At 27.2% G+C, this 21,724-nt stretch overlaps 4 protein-coding genes across 7 annotated transcripts; 1 reads left to right on the top strand and 3 right to left on the bottom strand.

Moving 5' to 3' along the window:
• Positions 1-334: 334 nt before the first annotated feature.
• On the top strand, positions 335-6,236 carry LOC111035374 (RNA polymerase II-associated protein 3-like). 3 transcript variants are annotated; one of them, XM_022316965.1, is made up of 10 exons: positions 335-1,240; positions 1,831-2,000; positions 2,074-2,172; positions 2,241-2,369; positions 3,703-3,830; positions 3,892-4,096; positions 4,155-4,352; positions 4,978-5,250; positions 5,314-5,506; positions 6,026-6,236. In XM_022316965.1, exons 2-10 carry the CDS (start codon positions 1,881-1,883, stop codon positions 6,106-6,108), a joined length of 1,428 nt encoding a protein of 475 aa, XP_022172657.1. In that variant the 5' UTR covers positions 335-1,240; positions 1,831-1,880; the 3' UTR covers positions 6,109-6,236. The 3 variants fall into 3 exon arrangements, with proteins under 3 accessions (XP_022172657.1, XP_022172656.1, XP_022172655.1); XM_022316964.1 differs by having other exon boundaries at positions 335-1,413; XM_022316963.1 differs by having other exon boundaries at positions 335-1,508.
• Positions 6,237-6,424: 188 nt separating this feature from the next.
• LOC111035382 (transcription factor BTF3 homolog 4-like) lies at positions 6,425-8,671 on the bottom strand. The gene is made up of 2 exons (XM_022316973.1): positions 7,924-8,671; positions 6,425-6,604 (listed from the first exon to the last, which is right to left on the bottom strand). The coding sequence occupies exon 1, from the start codon at positions 8,470-8,472 to the stop codon at positions 7,930-7,932; it is 543 nt and encodes a 180-aa protein (XP_022172665.1). The 5' UTR covers positions 8,473-8,671; the 3' UTR covers positions 6,425-6,604; positions 7,924-7,929.
• A 2,749-nt stretch (positions 8,672-11,420) lies between these two features.
• LOC111035381 (exocyst complex component 8) lies at positions 11,421-18,620 on the bottom strand. Of its 2 annotated transcripts, XM_022316971.1 has the most exons (13): positions 17,997-18,048; positions 17,776-17,931; positions 17,495-17,706; positions 17,285-17,427; positions 17,073-17,217; positions 16,895-17,018; positions 15,949-16,129; positions 15,075-15,219; positions 14,832-15,015; positions 14,642-14,772; positions 11,978-12,203; positions 11,725-11,915; positions 11,421-11,658 (listed from the first exon to the last, which is right to left on the bottom strand). In XM_022316971.1, exons 1-13 carry the CDS (start codon positions 18,046-18,048, stop codon positions 11,494-11,496), a joined length of 2,055 nt encoding a protein of 684 aa, XP_022172663.1. In that variant the 3' UTR covers positions 11,421-11,493. The 2 variants fall into 2 exon arrangements, with proteins under 2 accessions (XP_022172663.1, XP_022172664.1); XM_022316972.1 differs by lacking the exons at positions 17,073-17,217; positions 17,285-17,427 and having other exon boundaries at positions 17,997-18,620.
• A 1,425-nt stretch (positions 18,621-20,045) lies between these two features.
• On the bottom strand, positions 20,046-21,348 carry LOC111035387 (translocator protein). The gene is made up of 4 exons (XM_022316984.1): positions 20,717-21,348; positions 20,518-20,638; positions 20,357-20,451; positions 20,046-20,280 (listed from the first exon to the last, which is right to left on the bottom strand). The coding sequence occupies exons 1-4, from the start codon at positions 20,825-20,827 to the stop codon at positions 20,095-20,097; spliced, it is 513 nt and encodes a 170-aa protein (XP_022172676.1). The 5' UTR covers positions 20,828-21,348; the 3' UTR covers positions 20,046-20,094.
• Positions 21,349-21,724: the final 376 nt, after the last annotated feature.

Raw genomic sequence — 21,724 nt, 5'->3', positions numbered from 1 at the left:
CACGGCTATAGATATGAATGGTTGCGCGACGGCATATAGCGTGTTGCAGAAGAAAACGGCGTTATATGTTCTTATCAAAAACCTCTAGATTACTAGCGCTTTTAGCGGAATTTGTGGTGTACCATTAAGTTGTCATATTATTTTTCAAATCCCGGGTTTTTTTTCAAATAAAAGTTGGTTCATACATAAATATATTTATATATTATGTACCTATTATAATATACATTTATTTGATTACATTTAACCTATTTTGTGTGAATATTAATATTTAATGCAGTCTAATTACTATTAAATATTATATAGGTGTATAATAATAGTTGTTTTATTAAATACAAAATATTAATAATTACCTACCTATTAACTGTTATTACTAATCACAAAATCAATAACTTTATAATCTCTGTGTCCTGCTATAAGTCATATTATGTACTATGTACAATGTAGTATGTGTGGGCACCCGCACCCAGCACACTGCACAGTTCCAGTGCACAATTCCAGAGTACGTTGCAATTTGCATAGAGGTGTGTAGTTCATGAACTATTTGATTCAAAGAGTTGAATATCAAAGATGAGCTGAATGAGTTAAATCAGAGTGAGCCAAATCGGCAACTCACATGACTTTGACTAGTGTTCCACAGTTAATTTCAAATAATTCAGAATTGACACAAATTAATTTACAATTCTACGAAAAATGACTTATGCATATTGTATCTTATAGTATAATGATATTCATATGAAACTTTGCGAGAGCTATGATTTAATATGATTTAGTGCCTCGGTGGAACTATATACTATATAGCCATAATTATAGGTATATATATATTATAGGTAATTGAGAATCGTTAAAAGAATTGAGAATTGAGATTAGTAATTCAACTCATTCAAGTGAAGTGAAGGTGAACCGAGTTGATTGATTAGGTAGACTACAAGTTCCGCTGAAAGCGCTAGCAGTCACGAGGTTTTTGATAAGAACATTGCACGGTCAAAAAATTTTCATCGTCGTGCAACCATAGTATCTATAGCCGTGATCTAACCACAGAACATACAAATATTGTTCAATATTATCATATTATGCAGATTGCACTGTTGTAGACTTTTAAAAAGCTTTAACTGAACTGATAATAATTAATAAATTGATCAGTATTCAGCGGACGATAAACATATAATGAAAATCGCTATTTGAGGGCTGCATCACGATCACGATTAAAGATACTCGATGATTATTGTTTATATACCATAGAGTAAGATTATATACATTAAACCCGTAGCGGCCGTAGGAAGTACTTGGCCGTGGTCTGCAGTTTGCCGTTCATAAAGTAGTTGCCGTTTCTGGTACATAGGTGGTCTAGTCTGGACAGTGTCTACCGTGTATACTTATTACAATTTACAACTGTCAGTCGCCAGAACGACCGCGGTGAATATTGATATTATATTTCGGCAATTCGGCATAGACCTTACAGAGTTATAACTTATTAAGGTTTATGTACTATGATTCTGTGATCAAATCAAGTGTGTATAAATATTTCTAGTAACACATTTAATTATTTAATATTCTATACTTTATGGACTATGGTAAATTCTTAATCTCCGATATTCGTACTCACTACTCGGCACTCACTAGCATGGTTGTGCTCACTAGTCATTAATCACTTATACTATATGCAACTATTAATGTACCAAAACATCTATAGCAAATACCTTACACATATTAACAAATTTGTTATAGGTCTATGGTATTCATTAATCTTGCAACTCGAGTCTTAAGTCCCAAATATTTAACGATTATTATTAATAGTGTTCATTTTCTGGTTTTGATTTATTGATATTAAAGTTTCAGTTGTATGTAATTCCTAAGATTTGTGTCCAGTTCAACATTTTGGCATGAATAATCCATATTTACTTAAAAAACAATTACAAGAGAATGAAGAAGAGTTATCAAATTATTTGCGTGATATGAACATCTGGCAAGAACAAATGAAGCGAAAAGAACATTCTTCATCGGTATGATTTATACTGAAATCTGAATTGCTTCAAAAAATATTTTTATATGTACATCTGACGGTTTAATTTTTAGAATCCCAATGAAAAGAAAAAACCTAAAACTAATCCACCCAAAGCTAGTGTAAGCAAAATTTCATCATGGGATTACTCTGCTTGGGATAAGTTTGATGTTGTATGTATTATAATTTATAACCACATTCCATTAAACCTCTAAAGTTATATTTTTATTTATTTTCTTAGGATAATGCTTGCAAAGAACTAGATACTCAAAATGAACCCAAGAAAAACGAAAATTATGGTTCAAGTGTAAATTGTTTAAGTAACAAGTTACAATCAAAACAGTCAGAAGGTTTATATGAAAAAAATTTGGTAATTAATAAAACAATCTATAATATTTCACTATTTATTTTACTAACTTAAAATGAATATTCATCTTGTTAAATTCAAAGACCTTTTACTACTAGACAAGAATTGTGTATAACAACACCATTGATACAGGCTGTCTTTTCAAAAAATACAATATTATATAAATCTATGTATGTTACCCTGCTACCACACACTACCGTGCGGAGGAGTAATCAAGTAATGAAACCCGGCCTTTATGTTGTTACACTTTCCATACACTCATCAAATGTCTAGTAGTCTAAGGTGTTGTACACATTACATGTGTGTATATGGTTAAAATATACAAACAATAACAAAATTATTTATCAAAGTAGATTATGATTTATGACAGTCCATGTTAGTAAATATTAAGTAATGTTTATTTTTTCTTCTTAAAACTACTTTTAAAACTACAACGAAGTGGCCGACCGGCTAGCCAAATCCACTGCCATCACAATCCTACCTTCCCCAGCTCAATTACCTTGGACTGATTTCTCCCCCCTTTTACGCCGTCACATCCTCAGTCTTTGGTCTACCTAATGGAATAATTTACCCGTTGGTTTTGCTTCCAAATATAAAAATACTGCTCCTATAAAATTTCAAACAACAAGACTTGGTTCAACAACCTGAACCTACCTAGATCAACAATTGTACGTTTTAACCGCCTCCGCGTGGGCCACTCTCTCTTACCAGACCACGCCTATAAACTTGGTCTAAATGACTCTCCCATGTGCACTCTTCATACCACTGAAAGTGTCTGCTACCTCCAGCATTTACTTTTTCATTGTCCGTCTCTCCGCTCCGAACGTCTAAACCTACTCAAATTATTTAGCGCCCTCAATATCTCTCCAAACCTTTTTTCCATCCTCAACTCTAACTCTGAAATCGTCATCAACAAAATTATTAAACTTATTTTGGACGCTGGTTTTGCCATCTAATTAGCCGTTTTTTGTATTTGTCTATAATTTCTTCTTGTACTTCTTGTAATTAGTTTAATATTTTTCTTATATAATTGCTATATTTAATTGTTGTATGTATTTTATGTTATATGTATCTTTCTTAGATGTATATATATATAAGCTGTAAACCCTTAAGAAAATAATTGTTGAGCTAAAATGGTTTCATACCAGCAGCTAATAAAAAAAATAAAAAAAAACTACTTTTTTTCAAAATGTATTATTTGTCTTATTTTTTAACTGCATCATTTACATTGAGTTGTAATGAAATTGTTTAAATAAAAAGTATTGTTTGATCTAGATAGAATACAATCTATTATTATACCTACATTTTAGTAATAGTTTAATTATTTTTAATTTAGGGTAACGCGTTAGTACAAAAGCAGAAATGGGCTGAGGCCATACTAAGGTACACAAGAGCTATAGAATATTATGATAAAGATCCAATATTTTATGCCAATAGAGCATTATGCTATCTTAAGACAAAGGAGTAAGACGTTTTGTAAAATCCTATTGTTCAGTGTGTTATGCAATGCAATTCTTTTTTACAGATTTAAACTAGCAATAATTGATTGTACATCTTCACTTAAACTGGATCACACATATGTAAAAGCATTTCAAAGAAGAAGTGTTGCTTATATGGCTCTTGAAATGTACAATGAAGCTAAAAAAGATATACAAGATGTTTTAAAAATAGAACCAAATAACAAACAAGCTAAACTTGATATAGAAGTTGTGAACAATAAAATTAAACAGGTTGGAGAAATATTTTATATTTGTGCTCTTACTAATTGAATATATTATTTTGAAATAGGGTGAAATGCAGAAAATCTCTGATATTAAATGTCAAAAAACAAATACAACTAATAGTTTACAAAGTAAAGTTTTAAGTTCAAAATTGTTATGTAAAGAAGAAGACAAACCAATACAAATTGTTATTCCCCATTGGCCTCAAAGAGTTGATTGTAAACAAATAACTTCTATACAAAAACCACCACACTTAAGATCAAAAGTAAGAGTGTTTAATCTTTCAATATTTAAAAAAATACTTTTAAAAATTGTTGAGCCCTTAAATACTATTAATTTGCCAACTCGACAAACACTGTTTATGTTTAATTAACTATTATTAGAATCATTATCGAACTACCTTTTATTCTCTGTGTATATCTCATTACATGTAGTATGGTTTATATACTGACTTATTGTCAACAGTTTCTATTCAACTTTTGTTTCCTGTAGACCCTCAGTATTGGTTAGACTACTAGTGACTAATTCCATTGATTATTAATGCTAAAGATTGCACTGGGTAGTTTTTATGTCCAGTTTATGGTGAATGCCATAACAAAGTGCTTCTATGAAGGGCTAGTTGTAGTGCGAAATAAGTATTTATAACCAATTTTAATAGACACAAATTTGATTTGCAATAACCTATTCTGTACAATATTTGTTGACTCCAATAGTCAAAAATTAATTTAATATTTCAGAATTTTAAGTATATGTATAAGAAAAATATTACATTTTGAATAACAATATATTTATATTTTAATTTATCTTTTGCTAGAAATAACTGTCTCAATACTGTGTGACAATGTTCATGATAATTTAAAAATATGATTTTCGTTAATTACTTTCCTCAGAAACCTTTCAGTACACCCAAAATCAAAGATGTTCAAGTAGACCAAGAAAAATTAAACAATATACATTTACTACAAACCACATTGAAAGAAGTATGTGAAAATAAAAATAAAGATCAACCTATGAACAAAGAAATTACTCCCACGAAAAAGGATTCTGTTCAAACTGTAAAAAAACATGCAGCTATACCTCCTGTTCCACTAACATATATACAACTCAAACAAGATTGGGCATACTTACAAAATGATCCAAAACTATTGTTTCAATATTTAAAAGTATGATTTAAATTGTATGTTTACATCCTAAATTATTACAATAACCTAATTACATTTATTTAGCAAATTCCTGGTAAGCGTATACCATCAATTGTACGTAATTCTATGGATAATGATCTATTTGTGGATATTTTAAGAATTTTACGGGTAGAATTCATTAAAAATGGATGTGATATAACAGATTACTTGATTGGCATAAGTGAATTACCAAGATTACAAATGTTAGTTATGTTTTGTTCTAGTAGTGAAGTATCGCGTAAGTATATTTGGACACTAAAATAATTACTGTAACTTAAAAAAAAAATATCAATCCTGCATTCATACCAATTATTCATTTATAAACAATTAAGTACTATTTAAGTTTCAAATGTATGTTATGCACATACAACATGATTTTGTTAGGCATCGAAGAATAAGAAATATATTTTACCTAAATATTGCACGCTACAAATTGTATATAACATTTAGTCATTCTAATTTTGTTTTCTTCCTGTTCTTGGTAATTCCCACAGAAACCTATAGTGTAAGTGGTGTCGTGATTTTCTCCAAGAATGATTAATTAACATACAAAATAGAAAGTGTCAATGGGAGATTTTTAAAGAAGTCTCATTTCATACTATTCTGTCATTTTTTTTTCACTGATTATTAATCATATTTTAAATACAAAATACTTATTGTGAAAATGTATGGATTGTAAAATACTTTAACAAAAAAAGGAACCTTTTAAATTTTACTAATATAATATTATCATTAAATTTATTGATTTCATTTCCAGATATCAAGGAATTGCTGAACTACGTTTCAAAATCTGTCCCAGAAAATGCGTTTAAAAACCTTAAAGAATCTTTTGGAGTTTAATATTGATTGAAAAATAACTTTATTTCATACACTTCCACAATATACTTACACTTTGTCATTATATATTACATTATTATTGCAATCACCTTGTATTTTTTCATCAATTAAATCAATAAATGTAAAACAAATAATTATTTGTATACAGTATTTTATATTATATAATATGATATATAGTCAAGGCTCATTTAAAATGAAAAATATGAGTTTTCCACATAAAAATACAATAGAAAAATAAACATGTTAAATCAAACCAATTTTAGGTAATAATAGTATATTTTATTTATACTTAGCAAAAAGTACACCGAACAAAATATATAAAGTGATTTACAAGTGAAAGAAGTATTTATGAATTTTCAAATTTACAGTTATATTAATTCTTAGAATCAAATGCTATTGTTTGTTTGTTTTAATTTTAATATAGTTATGATTGAATATGGTCACTACTGCAAATTATTAATTTTCTCAATATGTGTTGTTGTTTTAGTCACCACCAATCCTGAAATATAAAAGAATAAATACATATTATTACAACTAAAAAAAAAAAAATGATTTGATATAAAAATTGTTTTGAAGTTAGACTTTTTATATAAGTTAAGGGTTTTAAGAAGTAGGAACATGAGGTTTAGGTAAGGATAAAAATATAAAATAAATCCAAAAGTATTTTGGATATAATCCAAATAATCCTTGAATATAAATAAGTGAGCATATAAATGAAGTAAGCATCTACAACCTCCAGTTTCTGCAATAAATTTATTTATTAGGAAATAAAACAATATATTAATATTTATGAATATAATTAATTATTATTTATAGGTACATAACATACCCAAATTTCTAATGATAGTATGGAACACAAATTTTATAATATTTTACTGGGAATGATTTTTAATATACTATAATATAAGAAGGAATTGTTTTCCTTTAATATTTTAGTAAACAATAAGCAAATTAATTTTAATAGGCTTACTACCGATCATACCTGAACAATTTGTAGCACGCATGGTATTTGGCCATCAAATAAAAATGTGTTTATTTAGGTTATAATACTTAGCATAACTATATTATATTTTATCAAATCACTATTTAGTTAATTTAAAGATTTTTTAATGCACTGTGTTTAACGTCCAACTTAAGATAATCACAGTAATATTAGGCACTATTGAAAGAATTTAAGGAACCAAAATAGTACTTAAATTATCATTGCATAGATAATATAGGAATATAGGATATTTAGTTCTATATTATAACACATAATTATAATTATTAGAATAGTATTTCTAAAATATGGATTATGATGTAGTCAACTATGGAATATCATTTTTAACCTAAAATTGACTTAACATTCACAACAAATCTCGCCAGAGCTGTAGATATGTTGGTGAGCACAGCACTTAAGCCAGAATCATAGCAAGGCTTACAGGTAACAGAATACAAACGACTAAGTTATGTATAAGAGTGTCTGTGCATACATTACAATACACAATTAAAATGGAAACTTATGTAGATACTCAGTTCACTTCAACGCACACTACTGCTTAGTTCATAAAATTAAAATAAGACCCAAAATATAATCATTAATTTCTTGTCTTAGAAAGTCCTTAACAAGTAAATACATTTAGATAGGTAAAATAATTATTGAAACATTTCGAAGAACAAAAGAAAACATGAACAAATATTTGTTAATTTTCTTTATTTAATTGAATTGTTATAAATATACGTAGATGATAATTTAAAGGAAACATTTCTAAAAGTTAATCAGTAACTAAAATGTTTTATAACCATAAAAAAAGACCTTAAAAATAAATGTATGTTTACCAATTATTATTCCTTCTTTGAGCTCTCTGCATTTTCTTCGACAACAGCTTTCTCAGTACTGTCGGTCTTTTCTTCTGATGATCCTTTTGCTACAGCCTCTTCTCTGCTAGCATCATCAAAGTTACCGACCAAATCTGGCACCTCATCATCATCTTCAATTAATGATTTACTAATGAGATTATTGCTAGCAAACCCGCTGGCATAACGCTTTAACTGTCCAATTTCTTCATGACCCAACTGATTTAATATACCCGGTAGTAGTTCAGACATTGATTTTGTATCACCATGCCCCGTAATAGCAAATGTGTTTGCTGCCAGAGAAGCTTGTGCTTTTGGATTGTTAAAGTGTATCACAGTACCATCATCTTTGATCATATTTACTTCTTCGATTCCAGGTATTGTGTTAACGGTTAACTTTTTAAGTGTACTTTGGAGTTTTTTGTCGTCTGTGGCTGCTGTGGTGTGTACAACCTTCTTCTTTCGTCGTGGTGTGCCTTTACCGCCTATTCTCACCTGGTCACTGAGTTTTTTCAATTTTTCAGCGTTCATTTTGAGTCTTGTAAATAATTACCGTCCGCAAATGGTTGGTCGGCAACAATTGACTTATATTAAGCTAACTCTACGTAAAAATTTAAAACACTTATGGTTAAAAATCCACTTTCACGGACTTAACCTGAAGTAAGACACAAAGAAAATTCGCTCAGTGCGAACATGTGACTTCAGAGTTTGATCAACAAAATGGATGATCCAATCACATCTCAGGTCCTTCAAAAATGCCGAACTCGGATGTTTTCACTCTCGGTTAACCTCGGGACATATCGTTGAAAGCAAAGGGAATGTGATATACCAGAACCATGGTTCAATATACCGGTATCTTGATTGCGCTACTTTTTGAAATTCCTCATTTGTTATGAATTATGATTTACGAATAAAACAATTTTATAGTTTTAAAATTATATTGTTGTTTTGTTGTACATATTTTAAATTAATAAATATATTTTCCTGTTCAAAGAAACTGAAAAGAAATGAAATGAATAGTATTGAATATAATAATAATAATTATTAATTCAAATCAATAATAGTTCGCTTGTTTTATAAACGCTTAATGTCTATAATGTCAGATTCATTAGTAATATGGATTTTAAAGTATATAATATACTTAATAAGTTATATTTTAATTTTTACTGGTGAAAGGTAGGTCTATTTTTAAGTTTTAATCTAAACTACCTGCGATAATATAATTAAGACATAGACAAGACAATGGTCTATGAAATTTACATTGCTAACTCATATTATGATTTTCCGATTTCAATGATTGTTATAAAGTGGTAGACTAGAGAAAAACTTTTTAGGCGAATTTTTACTCAGTTAAATCTAATCAATCAGTTAATTACCTGCACTAAACTCTTTAAAGTACTAAGTTTGTAATTATAAAATCAATTATTATTTCATGTTAATATGTATATTATAAATTATAATAATATCATAAATAACATTGTAAGAAGATCTTTTGTATTTTGAACAACAATTAACATACTCATAAAGTCATATATGATGATAGTCATTAGTCATACAGTTCATACAAGAAAACATGTCACATATGCATGTATAAAGTATAACTGACTGAACTAGGTTATTAATAATTGTTAAAGTTGTTAAACTGCTAGGTACTCAAAGACCAAATAAATTATAATTTAAAATAAAATAAGCTAAATTAAGTAAATATTACCGGGATGGGGGGATCATAAATAGGTACACCAAACATATTTGAATAGGTACTTCACTATCTGTTTTGAAATATTGGTCCAAGGAGTCCATATTTTTTCTTAAAAGTTTATCTTTTTTCTTTTATAACTTCCCCTTTTTGCTACTACTTTACACTTGTATAATTTCTTAGTTCATGGCAATATTCTAACTCAGCAATATAATATAGTAGTATAGTACACATCACTGTATTTATAAAATAATAAAGAATAGTATTTGAATGTTTTAAATATTGAAAACATAATAATCAAAATAATTAATTTGGAAATGAAATGAATTTAAACAAAGTGCAGGTACACATAAAGTAAATTCACTTTAATGTGGTGGCACTAGATCTTCTCTTGTATACATAGGAAATATGGGTATGCCAAATGACAATATTTGGCTAAATAGTTTACCTATTACTATTATGCACTTTACGGATTGAATTTTGATTTCTAAGTAAGAGTTAGTTACATTTATCATAATGGCAAGTATAACCATGTAAGTTAGTAACAAGTAGTTATTATTTAAAAAAAAAATTTAATTACCATAACACAAATGTCAATTATATCTAATAATTATTTTATGTAGGATAACAACATTATAATATATGTATAAAAAAAATATTTAAAGTTCTTCTTTATATAACTAGAGGGTGGCTAAAAAGTTTAAAAAAAATTAGTGGTTCTATTCCATTTTCCTCCAATTTAAGTACTGTTTATAGGTATAGGTAATTTGTGAAATTATGTAAGTAGTCAAGAAGTTACCCAATAAAATAAATTTAATTAACTGTACATTGTTCAAACGGTTCAAATGTCAAAATATCGCCTTCTGTAATACTTGGGTAAAAATATAAATACTTATTGAAAGATATATTGTATATCCATTTAAATAGGTATCTCTATATTAAAAAATACTTATGCTAATCTAATAATAATTTTATTTCTGTGAACTTATTACTATTTTAAATTGTTTTTTTTTTTACGATAACCGCTTAAATTATACATAATTTAGATTCACATCACTACATCAGTGTGTGGTATGTAATAGTTTTCATATTTTACAACCATATGATATTAAGCTACTATTTTTTTTCTCAAACCTTTCCCTACATAACCACTAAATTAGCTAAATCAATGTACAAACGTTTTCATCAAAATTTAAGCATGGGTTGCAACATACTCAAAGTTATAACTCAATAAATTAAATACAAGGTCTTTACATATATCAAACAATTTAAAAATCAGAATTTGAATAAAGCAGTTATTCAAGGAAAAAGTGAAGTACCTATCCAAGTGTACAACTTACTTGGTTCAGTTAAACAAATATACTATAGAATCCAATTGATAAGTTTAAAATTCATTTTTTTAAATACAATTGTAGTACATTTTTAGTTTTCCAAAGTACAAACTATTAAGTTTATGCAAGAAGTATTCTAAACTTTTTATTTGTTATATATTATTCATTTTTTCTAGATAATTTTTATTAAATATGAACTAAATAAGTATTGTTTATATTTTAAATTTATGGCCTTTTTTTCTAAATTAATAATATAGAAATAAATAACAATTTACATTTAAACATAAAATATAAAAACAGCCAGCAAATTAATACTCATATAAATAAATACATGTAATAGTAAAGAGTATAAATAAAAGTGTATAAATAATAATATTAAATAAATACAATTAAATTGAACATAATATAAAAATTATATATATATATATATTATGAAAACATAATAAAACAAATGATGGCTTATTCATATAAAGTATTAAAACATTTAAAATAATATTACTATTTTATTAAAATAAATGTACAATTTTAAATATAACCAGTTATATTTTGGGTAGGAATTACACCAAATTCTGATTTTAAACGGGTGTGAATTTGTGGATTTACATTTCCCGTAGATGCCGAATACACTTTAAAACAATGGGTTAAAAATATGTCTAGGATAAATCTGGCATTTGTTGTAATAATATTTATCTATAAATTTAAATAAAGTATTAGTATTAAAAACTTAAAATTGTTTAGTTATTTAAAAATACTTACATCATTTACAAAGTTTTTATTTTTTAAAGAGCTCTTTATGTAATTACAATGAGCAGCAAAAACTTCATAAAGTAGTTGATCAATAACATTGGCCAAATCAGTTGAATACAGCACTAAGCAATCATTTAGAAGTAATAGGTAAGTGCGTGTGAAGGTTATTGTGTTTTGAGTTAGCATTATCCACGAATCACCTAAAAACACCAAATTTATTTTATTGCCCATCGCGTTACATCATTTCTAGGTCCAGATTAACCTTTATTGTAAGATTCAATGTTTGAAAACCCATAATTTGTATACTCTTCAACAATTTTATCTCTCTGTTGTTTAGTTTTTAGATTGAAAGGTTTCCATTTATCCTCAGAAAATCTTATTTTAATTACTTCAATAGTCTTGTCCTTAATATCATTTATTGATTTTGTAAGTGGAATTCTAAGTTGCCCATCAATTTGAAATTGAAGATCTATTCCATAATCACATAACTAAAAATAAATACACATATGGACATGTATTAGATGTTAAAATACATTTTGTGGATAGTTGATAAAAATAACCATATACATGCCCTTTATCTTAACAGGACTTACACACAAAAAGATTAAAAATAACAGAGAAAACATTACATTGTTATATGTATCAAAGTTTCTGAGTATAGATACTTGATGGTGAGTATCTATAAATTTTTTTTATTGTTTTGGTGCTTTTTTAGTTTATTATCATTCAATTTAGATTTCTTTAATATTTTTCATAAATTTATGTTAAATAAGAGAAGTTCCTAATGTTAATTGTATATGTTGTATCTCTCATCGCATGTACTCATTGTGCCTCATAGGTACAGATTGTTTATTCCAAATAAAGAAAAAAAAAAAAAAGCGAACAAAAATTTACCCTTGTTTCCGATTTGAATAATTTAATAGTATTGTTTTCAAAATAAATGTTATGAAAGATCTTTTATATTATATTTATTTTATAGGTAAATTTAAATTTAAGATTGAATACATCTAATAAATAAGAAATAATAAAAAAAAATTTTTGCATTGTTTTTTTAATGTATATTTTAGATTCTGAGAGGAGCAATGAATATATTGATTTAATAATAATCTGTTGTTTTTTTTTGTGTGTGTTTATGTCATTATCTTTTGGGACAGTGGAAATGTTTTGATTTTCTTCAATAGCATCTATTCTTATAAGAAAGTGAATCTAGTTGGTACTTTAAGGAATCAAAAGGAAAAATTTTCAATACATTTCAAAGCATCAGGAAAAACAAACAAAAAGTGAAAGAAAACCTGTTTTTGAACCTTATTATAAAAAAAACCCGTAGATATACAACATTTTCACTAAATGTTTAAATTAGCAATTTCTATACATCATAATATTGTAATACTTTTTGAGCAATTTTAGGCTTGGACAATTTTGTGTTTTATTTCTTGAATAAAACAAATCAAAATCATGATAATTGACAAATTATTTAGTTAGAAATTCATTAAGATTTGAAATTTACATAGATCTGAAAATACTCATAGTTTTTTTTTTATATAAGAAATTTAATATCTATTCTTGCACAGAATGATAAGCAAATGTAACAAAGGGTATTTACATTTGAATTTTTGAGGGAAGAAGCCACCCATTAGTGACACTACTTATTTTGAGTTTTTATTTATTTATTTTTCCTCTGACTTAATAAACTGAGCTATTTAAGTTTCAGTTAAAAGGTCGCGACACCATCTTCATAATAAGCCGCCTTGGGGGATTCCCTGGAATGGATAAGGTAGATAATTTTTTTATAAGAAGATTATAATGGACAGGTAATTTTGTGTGAAATTTTTTATAGAAACATTTTGCTTCATTAAGTACTGTTGCTATTTAATACAATTAAAATATAATAAAAAGCCCATGAGATCGCATAAATAATATTAGCTTTAAATTGTAAAGGTTAATTTTAACAATTTTTAAACAGAGCTAAACATGATCGGCTGAGAGTACAGTTTTCTAGGTTAAGCACTTGAAAGTCGGAGGCAACACATCGTCCTCTTGAGTTTTCCCAAATTTAATAAAAAAAATTTGTATTATTTTATTGTTATTTAAAAACTATCAGCTGTAGATACAATTTTCATCAAATGTTTATCTATCGTTTTGTATATATGATAATATTTTCAACATACTTTGACTCGTTTTGAGCTGTCTATGAACATTTAAAATTTAAAATTTTTTTAGATTTTAATAATTAGTATAAATATCGATACATTTTTATTTGTTGTTATAGTAGTAGTTGATAAATATTAAAGATCCAACGGCACAATCTATTACAAGTATTTAAAGTTCAAATTAAATTGTAGACAAAAATGTATAAAATATTTCATTTTTTAAAGCTTAAGATTGAAAATTTAAAACAAGATTTTTAAAAATAGTTTATACTGTAACCAATGAATCTAAAAAATATAAACATAGTTCTTTTTTACAAAACATTTTAAGTGTAAATATTTGAACAAAATTACATATATAAACCAAAACTAACAATTTTAGTTATTTTTTTATAATTTAAAAATATTATTTGTGGGTACTTGAAACTTATAAAGTATATTATTATATTTTATTTACACAATGGCATTTTAAAATGCAAATTTTTGAGCAAAAATGAATTTAACCTACTGTAGTACTAATGTCTAATAGTAAAATCGATTACTTTAATAACGATAATATCATCAAATATACTTAGTAATCTTATAGGCTGACAGACTGCCTTTGCTAAAAATGATTGAATTCAAATTTAACACATCCATAGCAGCAACTCTCTAGACACCTAATATACATTAGAGTGTTACTCTACTTTTTCTTATAAACTTTCAGAGTAATATTCTAATTTACAATACTTAATTAGTGTTAAGCACAGATAATTACTATTAAATAATATTAATATTACCTCTTGACAATTTTTGTGTATCACTTTTATACACTCAGATAAATTGGACAGTGATGTTTGAGGAACAAACATATGTTTGATTAAAACTACCATAAAATCATTGACTTCTTGAATTATCCATAAAATAAAAGCTAAACAGATTTTTATCATACAGCTATATTATATATCAATTACTTATTAGTGATAGTACCTGAAGAACATGCTGAGCTATTTGGAAAAGCTTTGTATAAAAATTCATGTGTAATTTCTATCGTAGTTCCAAAAAACACCATTGAATATTTTTTAACAAATGTTGACATTGCACCATCACGTTTTACATACTGTAATTGAGATTTCAATAAATTTGAACAAACTTTCAAAAACAAATCACATGCCTATAATAAAATACAAGTGGTATAAAACAAAATATTTTTTTTTTTGTATTATTATATACTTGTGAAGATTTATCCAATTGATTTAATATTCTAACTGCTCTTCGAGCTGCTCGTAGTCCACCTTTATGTGACTTATCTGGAGAAACTTGAAGTTCTTTAGTTAAAACTAATGTTAATGCTTGAATACGATTTTCTAATTTAGTTCTGTAATATTAAACAGTTATTTTATCTTTCTATCTATCTAACTATAACAAATTATGTATAGAAATCTTAAACTTGTAAGCATATTTAAACAGGTTTTTGTAACATTCATTTATATGTATACAAATAAATATATAATGAAAAATATACATGAAAATATATTGTACGATGATTCACTCAAATTTAAAAATTATGTTCTGGTCGAATAACATTATATGTTATTATTACCAATGTACATCATTTATTATATTTAGTTTTTTATACTCTGTACCACAAGTGAAGTAACTCGTTTCAAGCATGTTAACTGACAGCAACGACTGTTACGAGGCCCCATTTCTCTCACTTTGTGCCATTCAGTGTAGCATTGTGGCATCATTGTGATCGTGTATTATCAATATGTCAAAAAGGTGGGAAATGCGAGGATTCAAAAGCAATTTGGTGGAGACACAGGTTACTTCTCTTGTGGCACAGAGAATAGCTATCATTTTTTTCTAGGAGAAGGCTGAAAGAGCGATTGAATCAGAGAGCAGCTACTTTAAGATGACGTTCTACCCGCTGTGTTGTCTTAGTCTTACACACACTTAACATAACAAATATGAGTACCAGATTTTTACTACAATGTTTTTATTAATAGTAGTAAGAAGCGGGTGTATAGATGTGGTCTTAATCAAATCAATTATTATCCAAGAACATAATAGTAATTATTAAAAACAATGTAAAAAAAATATATACTTTATTTCTTGTTCAATTGATGTTGAAATTTGATCAGTTTGTTCCTCTAAATATTGTCTGGCTTTACTAATCAAAGAATTTGCATCTTCAAAATGTCTTTGAGCAATCAATACATCTAAATCATCTGCTAAATCAATAATCCATTCAGGTAATTCAGGTTCTGGTGTTTCAGGTTCAAATGCTAAAATTGTACATCAACTTATTTTAACATTTTTAGTCATGTTAATGTTCAAAAATGTAAGAACATAATATAAATACTATTTTATTGTTTATAAAATGTTATATTCTGATAATAGCAGATACCATAAGTGTTTTCTTTGCTACTTACTTACTATATTTAAGTTAAACATTAGTAAATCAATAACAAGTTAACTATTGTAATAATATATTTATTTTTTATATTGAATTAATTATTATTTTAAATTATTTTTTTATATTTGTATATTAATGTAAGTAAGTTTACAACAATAAGTGTATATTCCTGCCTTGGAAGAAGTGTTCACATGAGCAGTGTGTCACAGGCTGCTGGATCGCAAACTATGTTTCAAAAATATCAATATTAACGCTTTCCCCCCTCCCCACAAAAAAGTATCAACTAGTTCCAATTTTTTAACAGAAACTATCCTCAAAGCTGAAAATTGAATCATTCTTACTGACCCGAAAAGGTGAAGACAGGCAGAAAAAAAAGTTGCTAAATTAATACACTTATTGCTCAACTCAGATTCTGATTGCAAAATATAAAATAAAATACAGTTTGCTGGCTGCTTTTAAAAATGATAAATTTTTTTCTAATAATAACTTTTTGAGATTAATTATTTGGAATTTAGATTAAACTAATTCATATCATACATGTACTTAATCATCTAACTCTATCAGATAGTAATAATATAACAACTATTCACTTTTCAGAATAATAATATTAATCTAAATCAAATTTAATTCTCACAATTATGAACTAATTGAATGGAATCTGTTCTTTGGATCATTTTATGGTCAACAGCACTTTTCATTTTGTTTTCAACCAAGATTTGTGACTTTTTAGCGACTTCAAATTTTGATAACCAATCATTCTATAAATAGTTATAACATGTTAAATTAATTTTATAACATTGGAAATCACTAACCTTAAGTCCAGTATTTGGTGCTTGAAATACTCTTGTTTCAGGAAAAGCAAGCAATTTAAACGAATTTTTAATATCTTTAATATTTACAACAGCAAGATTACATAAATCATACATTGACTGAAATCTATATCTAGCTGGTCCTCGTCTAAAATTAAACAAGTAAAATTTAAAGTCTGTTGCGATACATGCTTTTGACTATAATTACTAATTACCTGCTAGACAACCAACTGGTAACAATACAAATATCATTAAATAGATAACAATGAATTCTTTGGACTGGTGTATTTTCAATAGGATCCAATTCTAATAAATCTCCTTCATGCAAACACTTACGATCAGCAACATCAACTAAATTCTAGAATCAAGCTTATTATAAATACTATAACTACTTGAAAACTATATTATAGAAAGGTAATACTAACATTGCAGTTTTCTACTCTTTCCATAATATTCAGCAATTTATGAACTCTCTTTTCTTCAACTACATTATCTACTTCAGCGTTCTGAACACCATTCACTTCTTTGCCGGAGTTAGACATTTTTTCGCTGACAATTGAAGAACTAGCCAATGAATTAAGTAAAGATCCTTGTTCAGTTAGTAAATGTGACAGTTGATACATTTCGCCCTCTAAGTCTATAATATAAAAATGTAATAATCATTTATGGAAATTTAACAAATAATATAATTTTTTTTACAACTTACTAGCTATTTCTTTTGCGGTGTCAATAAATTGAATATAATTGTAAAACACATTTTTCTTGAGCATTGTGTTTATTTGTTCACCCAATGATTGTACATTTGTCTTCTGTTGCAACAATTCTTCAGGACCCATACATCTCTGAGATAACTCTTTGACATCTAAATTAATACACGAATCATACATGAATATTTTTTGCTACTCGAAAGTATTACATTATACATACATTTTTCGGGTTGATAATCACTCTCGCCAACACTTTTAATTAACGAATCCATGTTATTAAATAATTATTTAAAAATTAATGTGAAGATATTTGTACAAAATATAAAACTATTTGTATTCTGATTGAAAACAACTACGCATAATTATTGAGACAATACCATAATGTTTAATAATATTTTAACTCTTTTAAGTTATAAATCATAGTGCTATTCTATAAATATTTTATAATTCTTCTCAATGATATACCGTCATCAATCAGGTCCACAACTTAATTATTAAGAACTTAAAACCGTACTTTTAGGGTCGTTCATCCGTGACAGTCGTGTCACCAGTGACGACTAATGAGTAACTAAGCATGAAGTTCTATATAGTGAAGTGAATAGTGTGATCAGTATCTACAAATCTACTATCTAGACAAAAGAGTAGACACTAGACAGTACAGAAGTGAGAAGTGACGAAATTACAAATAATGTATTCATAGAATTATATCAAGTATAAAATGCACTATCAAATGATAAGAGTTAACAAAACAACAAATTGATATTATACCATAGACCTTATACCTAAAATTTAATCTATTCTGTGCTTAGTGCTTACCAGTTACCATAAACTAAGATATTATATTACATACCTATCTAAGTCCGTGATTTATAGTATTTATAGTATAATGCCTACTTAGTTAGTTAGTAGTTACTACTTACTAACCTAACCTACAGTGTTATAAAAAACTATATTACCTTTACACTAGAAAGCCTTAATAATAATAATACATTTATTAAGGCTATCTAATTAAGCCTACTTGGTAATTGGTGTAATGTCTACAGACATACCACAGAAAATATTAACAAATTCTGTGACTAACCGCACAATTTTCACATAGTTCTATGCAATTAAATAAACATTTTCAAAAGTAATAATTTTAAAAATTTTTATTCAATTTACATTTTTTTAATGTACATAATCAATTAATATATTTTTTATTTTAAAATTGTTTTTTTTTCCAGTATTCCCCTTCAACTGTCGGCTCCTAAATTAACTACTTACCTAACCTAACCTAACCCGGTGGTTATTACATTTTGAGGAACTTACTTAAAAAAATAATATCGATACATCAAAAACTAGTTTTACCATTTCCCCTGATTATTATGATAAATACTGGAAGTTTTTTAATTTTGATCTAATCGAGAACCAAATGGATCCAATTTTCTACCCGAAAAACCTTTCGGGTAAAAATTGATGCATTTTTAATTTTTACTGCTCTAAAAGGTGGATGGTGAAACACATAAAATAATAATTTAAATTCAAATGTCAATAAATAACTTAAAATGACAATTTAAGTACTAGTGCATTGAACAAATTTCTACAAGCAATATATTTTTTTAATTCTGATAAAAAACTAACATTATTTAATGATACTTGTATATCGTTAAATTAAATTAAAGATACATATCATTTACATCAAAATTTGTTTTTCAAAAGCACGTAAAAAAAAGAAAGTGGTCTTATGCTAAACATTTTTTTTAAATTCTAGTAAGAAAAATTTTTATGAAACTATTATTATATGTTAATCAAACTTTTTGAGTAAAAAATAAAATGTTTTATTTATCTAGCGAACCTAAAAATATCAAACATTTCAAATTTATCTTCTCTTATATATACCCTTAATTTTAGGTTGAACTCAAAACAAACAGTAGCAATAAACAGGCACCAACATTTTTTATTAAAATAAAACAAAATTTGAGGGTCTCTCGGATTGTCATACAATTCAATACATCAACCAGAGACCCCAGACAACAACTCAATCACTACCTGCTGCTACTGCAGTCACAATTATAATTAATAATATCAATCGCATCATCTTGAAAATATTCTCTTCAACAGGTATTCAACTCTAAATTACCTCTAATATTAATCTAGATACAATTTTTATTTGCATAACAGTTTTAGATTGTTTTAGATACTATCACTTTTTTAATTATTATCTTACAATATAAAAATAAATTTTTTTTACGATTTTTAACGTACATGTATATAGTGATGACAATTTAAATTTTAATAACAAAAAAATATCATACAAACATGTTGTAATATAAATAAAACTATTCATTATTAACTTTGTCTGATATTTCAGGGTTATTTTTATAAATGTTATATGTCAATGCTGTTGCTAACGACAACCAACCTAAGTATGGAACCATCAAATAACTAGCTACTTTGTTTATTTTGTAAAACGTTACAATGCAACCAGCTACGTTTGTCCACAAAACACATATTTCAATTAAACTCTGAAAAAAAATAATGATTTGTTAGAATAATTTAAAAATATACAATAGTAGGCAATTAAAAATGTAATCAGTTTACCCATTTTAACTGATGAAATTCAAAGAATAAAGGCGTCCATGCCCAATTTAAAACCAATTGTGATGCGTATAGTGCCAAAGGAATTTTTGCAGCACCTTTAATTTAAAAAATTGTCGGTGACATGACTTCAGGTTTTCTACTAACATTAGGCATAGTCTTACCAGAAAATCCACCTCCACTACGGTACACCATGTATGAGGCGTATCCCATTCCTAAATACAAAGTAGTCCAAACTGGAGCAAACATATAATTTGGAGGCCTCCAGGATGGTCGATTCAATGTCTACAACAGATGTATGTATGTTATATAAGATCTTCTCTTTTAGTTAACTAAAATGATTAAAATATTATTTTTGATTACCTCGTACCATCCTTTGATGTTTTTGCGAACAAAAATGCTTCCCATGAAACCACCTATCATAGGTGTTACTGTGAATGTTACAGGAATCCAAGGTATGCCGATTTTGCACATGATTATTAATATTAAGATACTTTAATATCTCCTAAAGTAATGCGAGATTATTGTTCAAGTTGAATTACAATTGTAAAAGTACGATTTTATTTTTCCACTAATGACATGTCTCATAGCAAAAAATGAACATTATATATTATAAGATATGTACCTACTACCTAATAGTATTTTATAGATTACATAGAGTACCATAGAGGAGTACTTGTTCGCAGAAATTAAATAATTATTTACTAATTTAGCAATTAATAATTATTCTATTTTCCTACTTAAAATATGCCAACTGGTTATCTTTGTAAACAAACCTTATCAGTTTTAAATTCTGTGAGATGTGGCAATGTGCATTCTGAATTTCTTAATTTCTGAAAGAGCCCAACGCCCCATTCTGAATTCTGATCAGTATTCAGTAGTTCCGTACTCACTGTGACACTATTTAGTGATACTTAGTAAAGTACAAACTTAGTACACGGCATAGATAAAAGACGGTTAGTACACGGGCATTCAGTAGTCTGGTGGTCAGTGTTGAAGTCAGTGGCACCCAGACAGGTTAACAAGTACCTACTGTAACTGCATATTGATATTGTGCTCTTGAGGGTGATGGGTGTAAATTACTGATGTCACGAGGAAGTTTATGCGTTTATAATATAAACTATAGTCTATAATAATTATTTTCTGTGATCAATAAGTGAGTATAATTGAGTAAATTAAGTACACAACAGTGTCGCTACAATAGTGGATGCAAGTTATGGATTGCATTCCCTGATCAGGTTTTATGTTAAAATGGGGACCCATCATCAAAAGGAAAAACTTTAAAAAAGTTATTATTCCAAAAAAAGGAAAATAAACCTATTAATGATATATCTGAATATTCATTTATTGGTTTGGAACCATGTTTCCGAG

The sequence above is a fragment of the Myzus persicae genome, unplaced genomic scaffold, assembly GCF_001856785.1.
Source record: "Myzus persicae strain clone G006 unplaced genomic scaffold, MPER_G0061.0, whole genome shotgun sequence".
Lineage (NCBI taxonomy): Eukaryota > Metazoa > Arthropoda > Insecta > Hemiptera > Aphididae > Myzus > Myzus persicae.
Note: the sequence above shows the minus strand (reverse complement) of the source record. Positions and strands in the feature narration are given on the sequence as shown.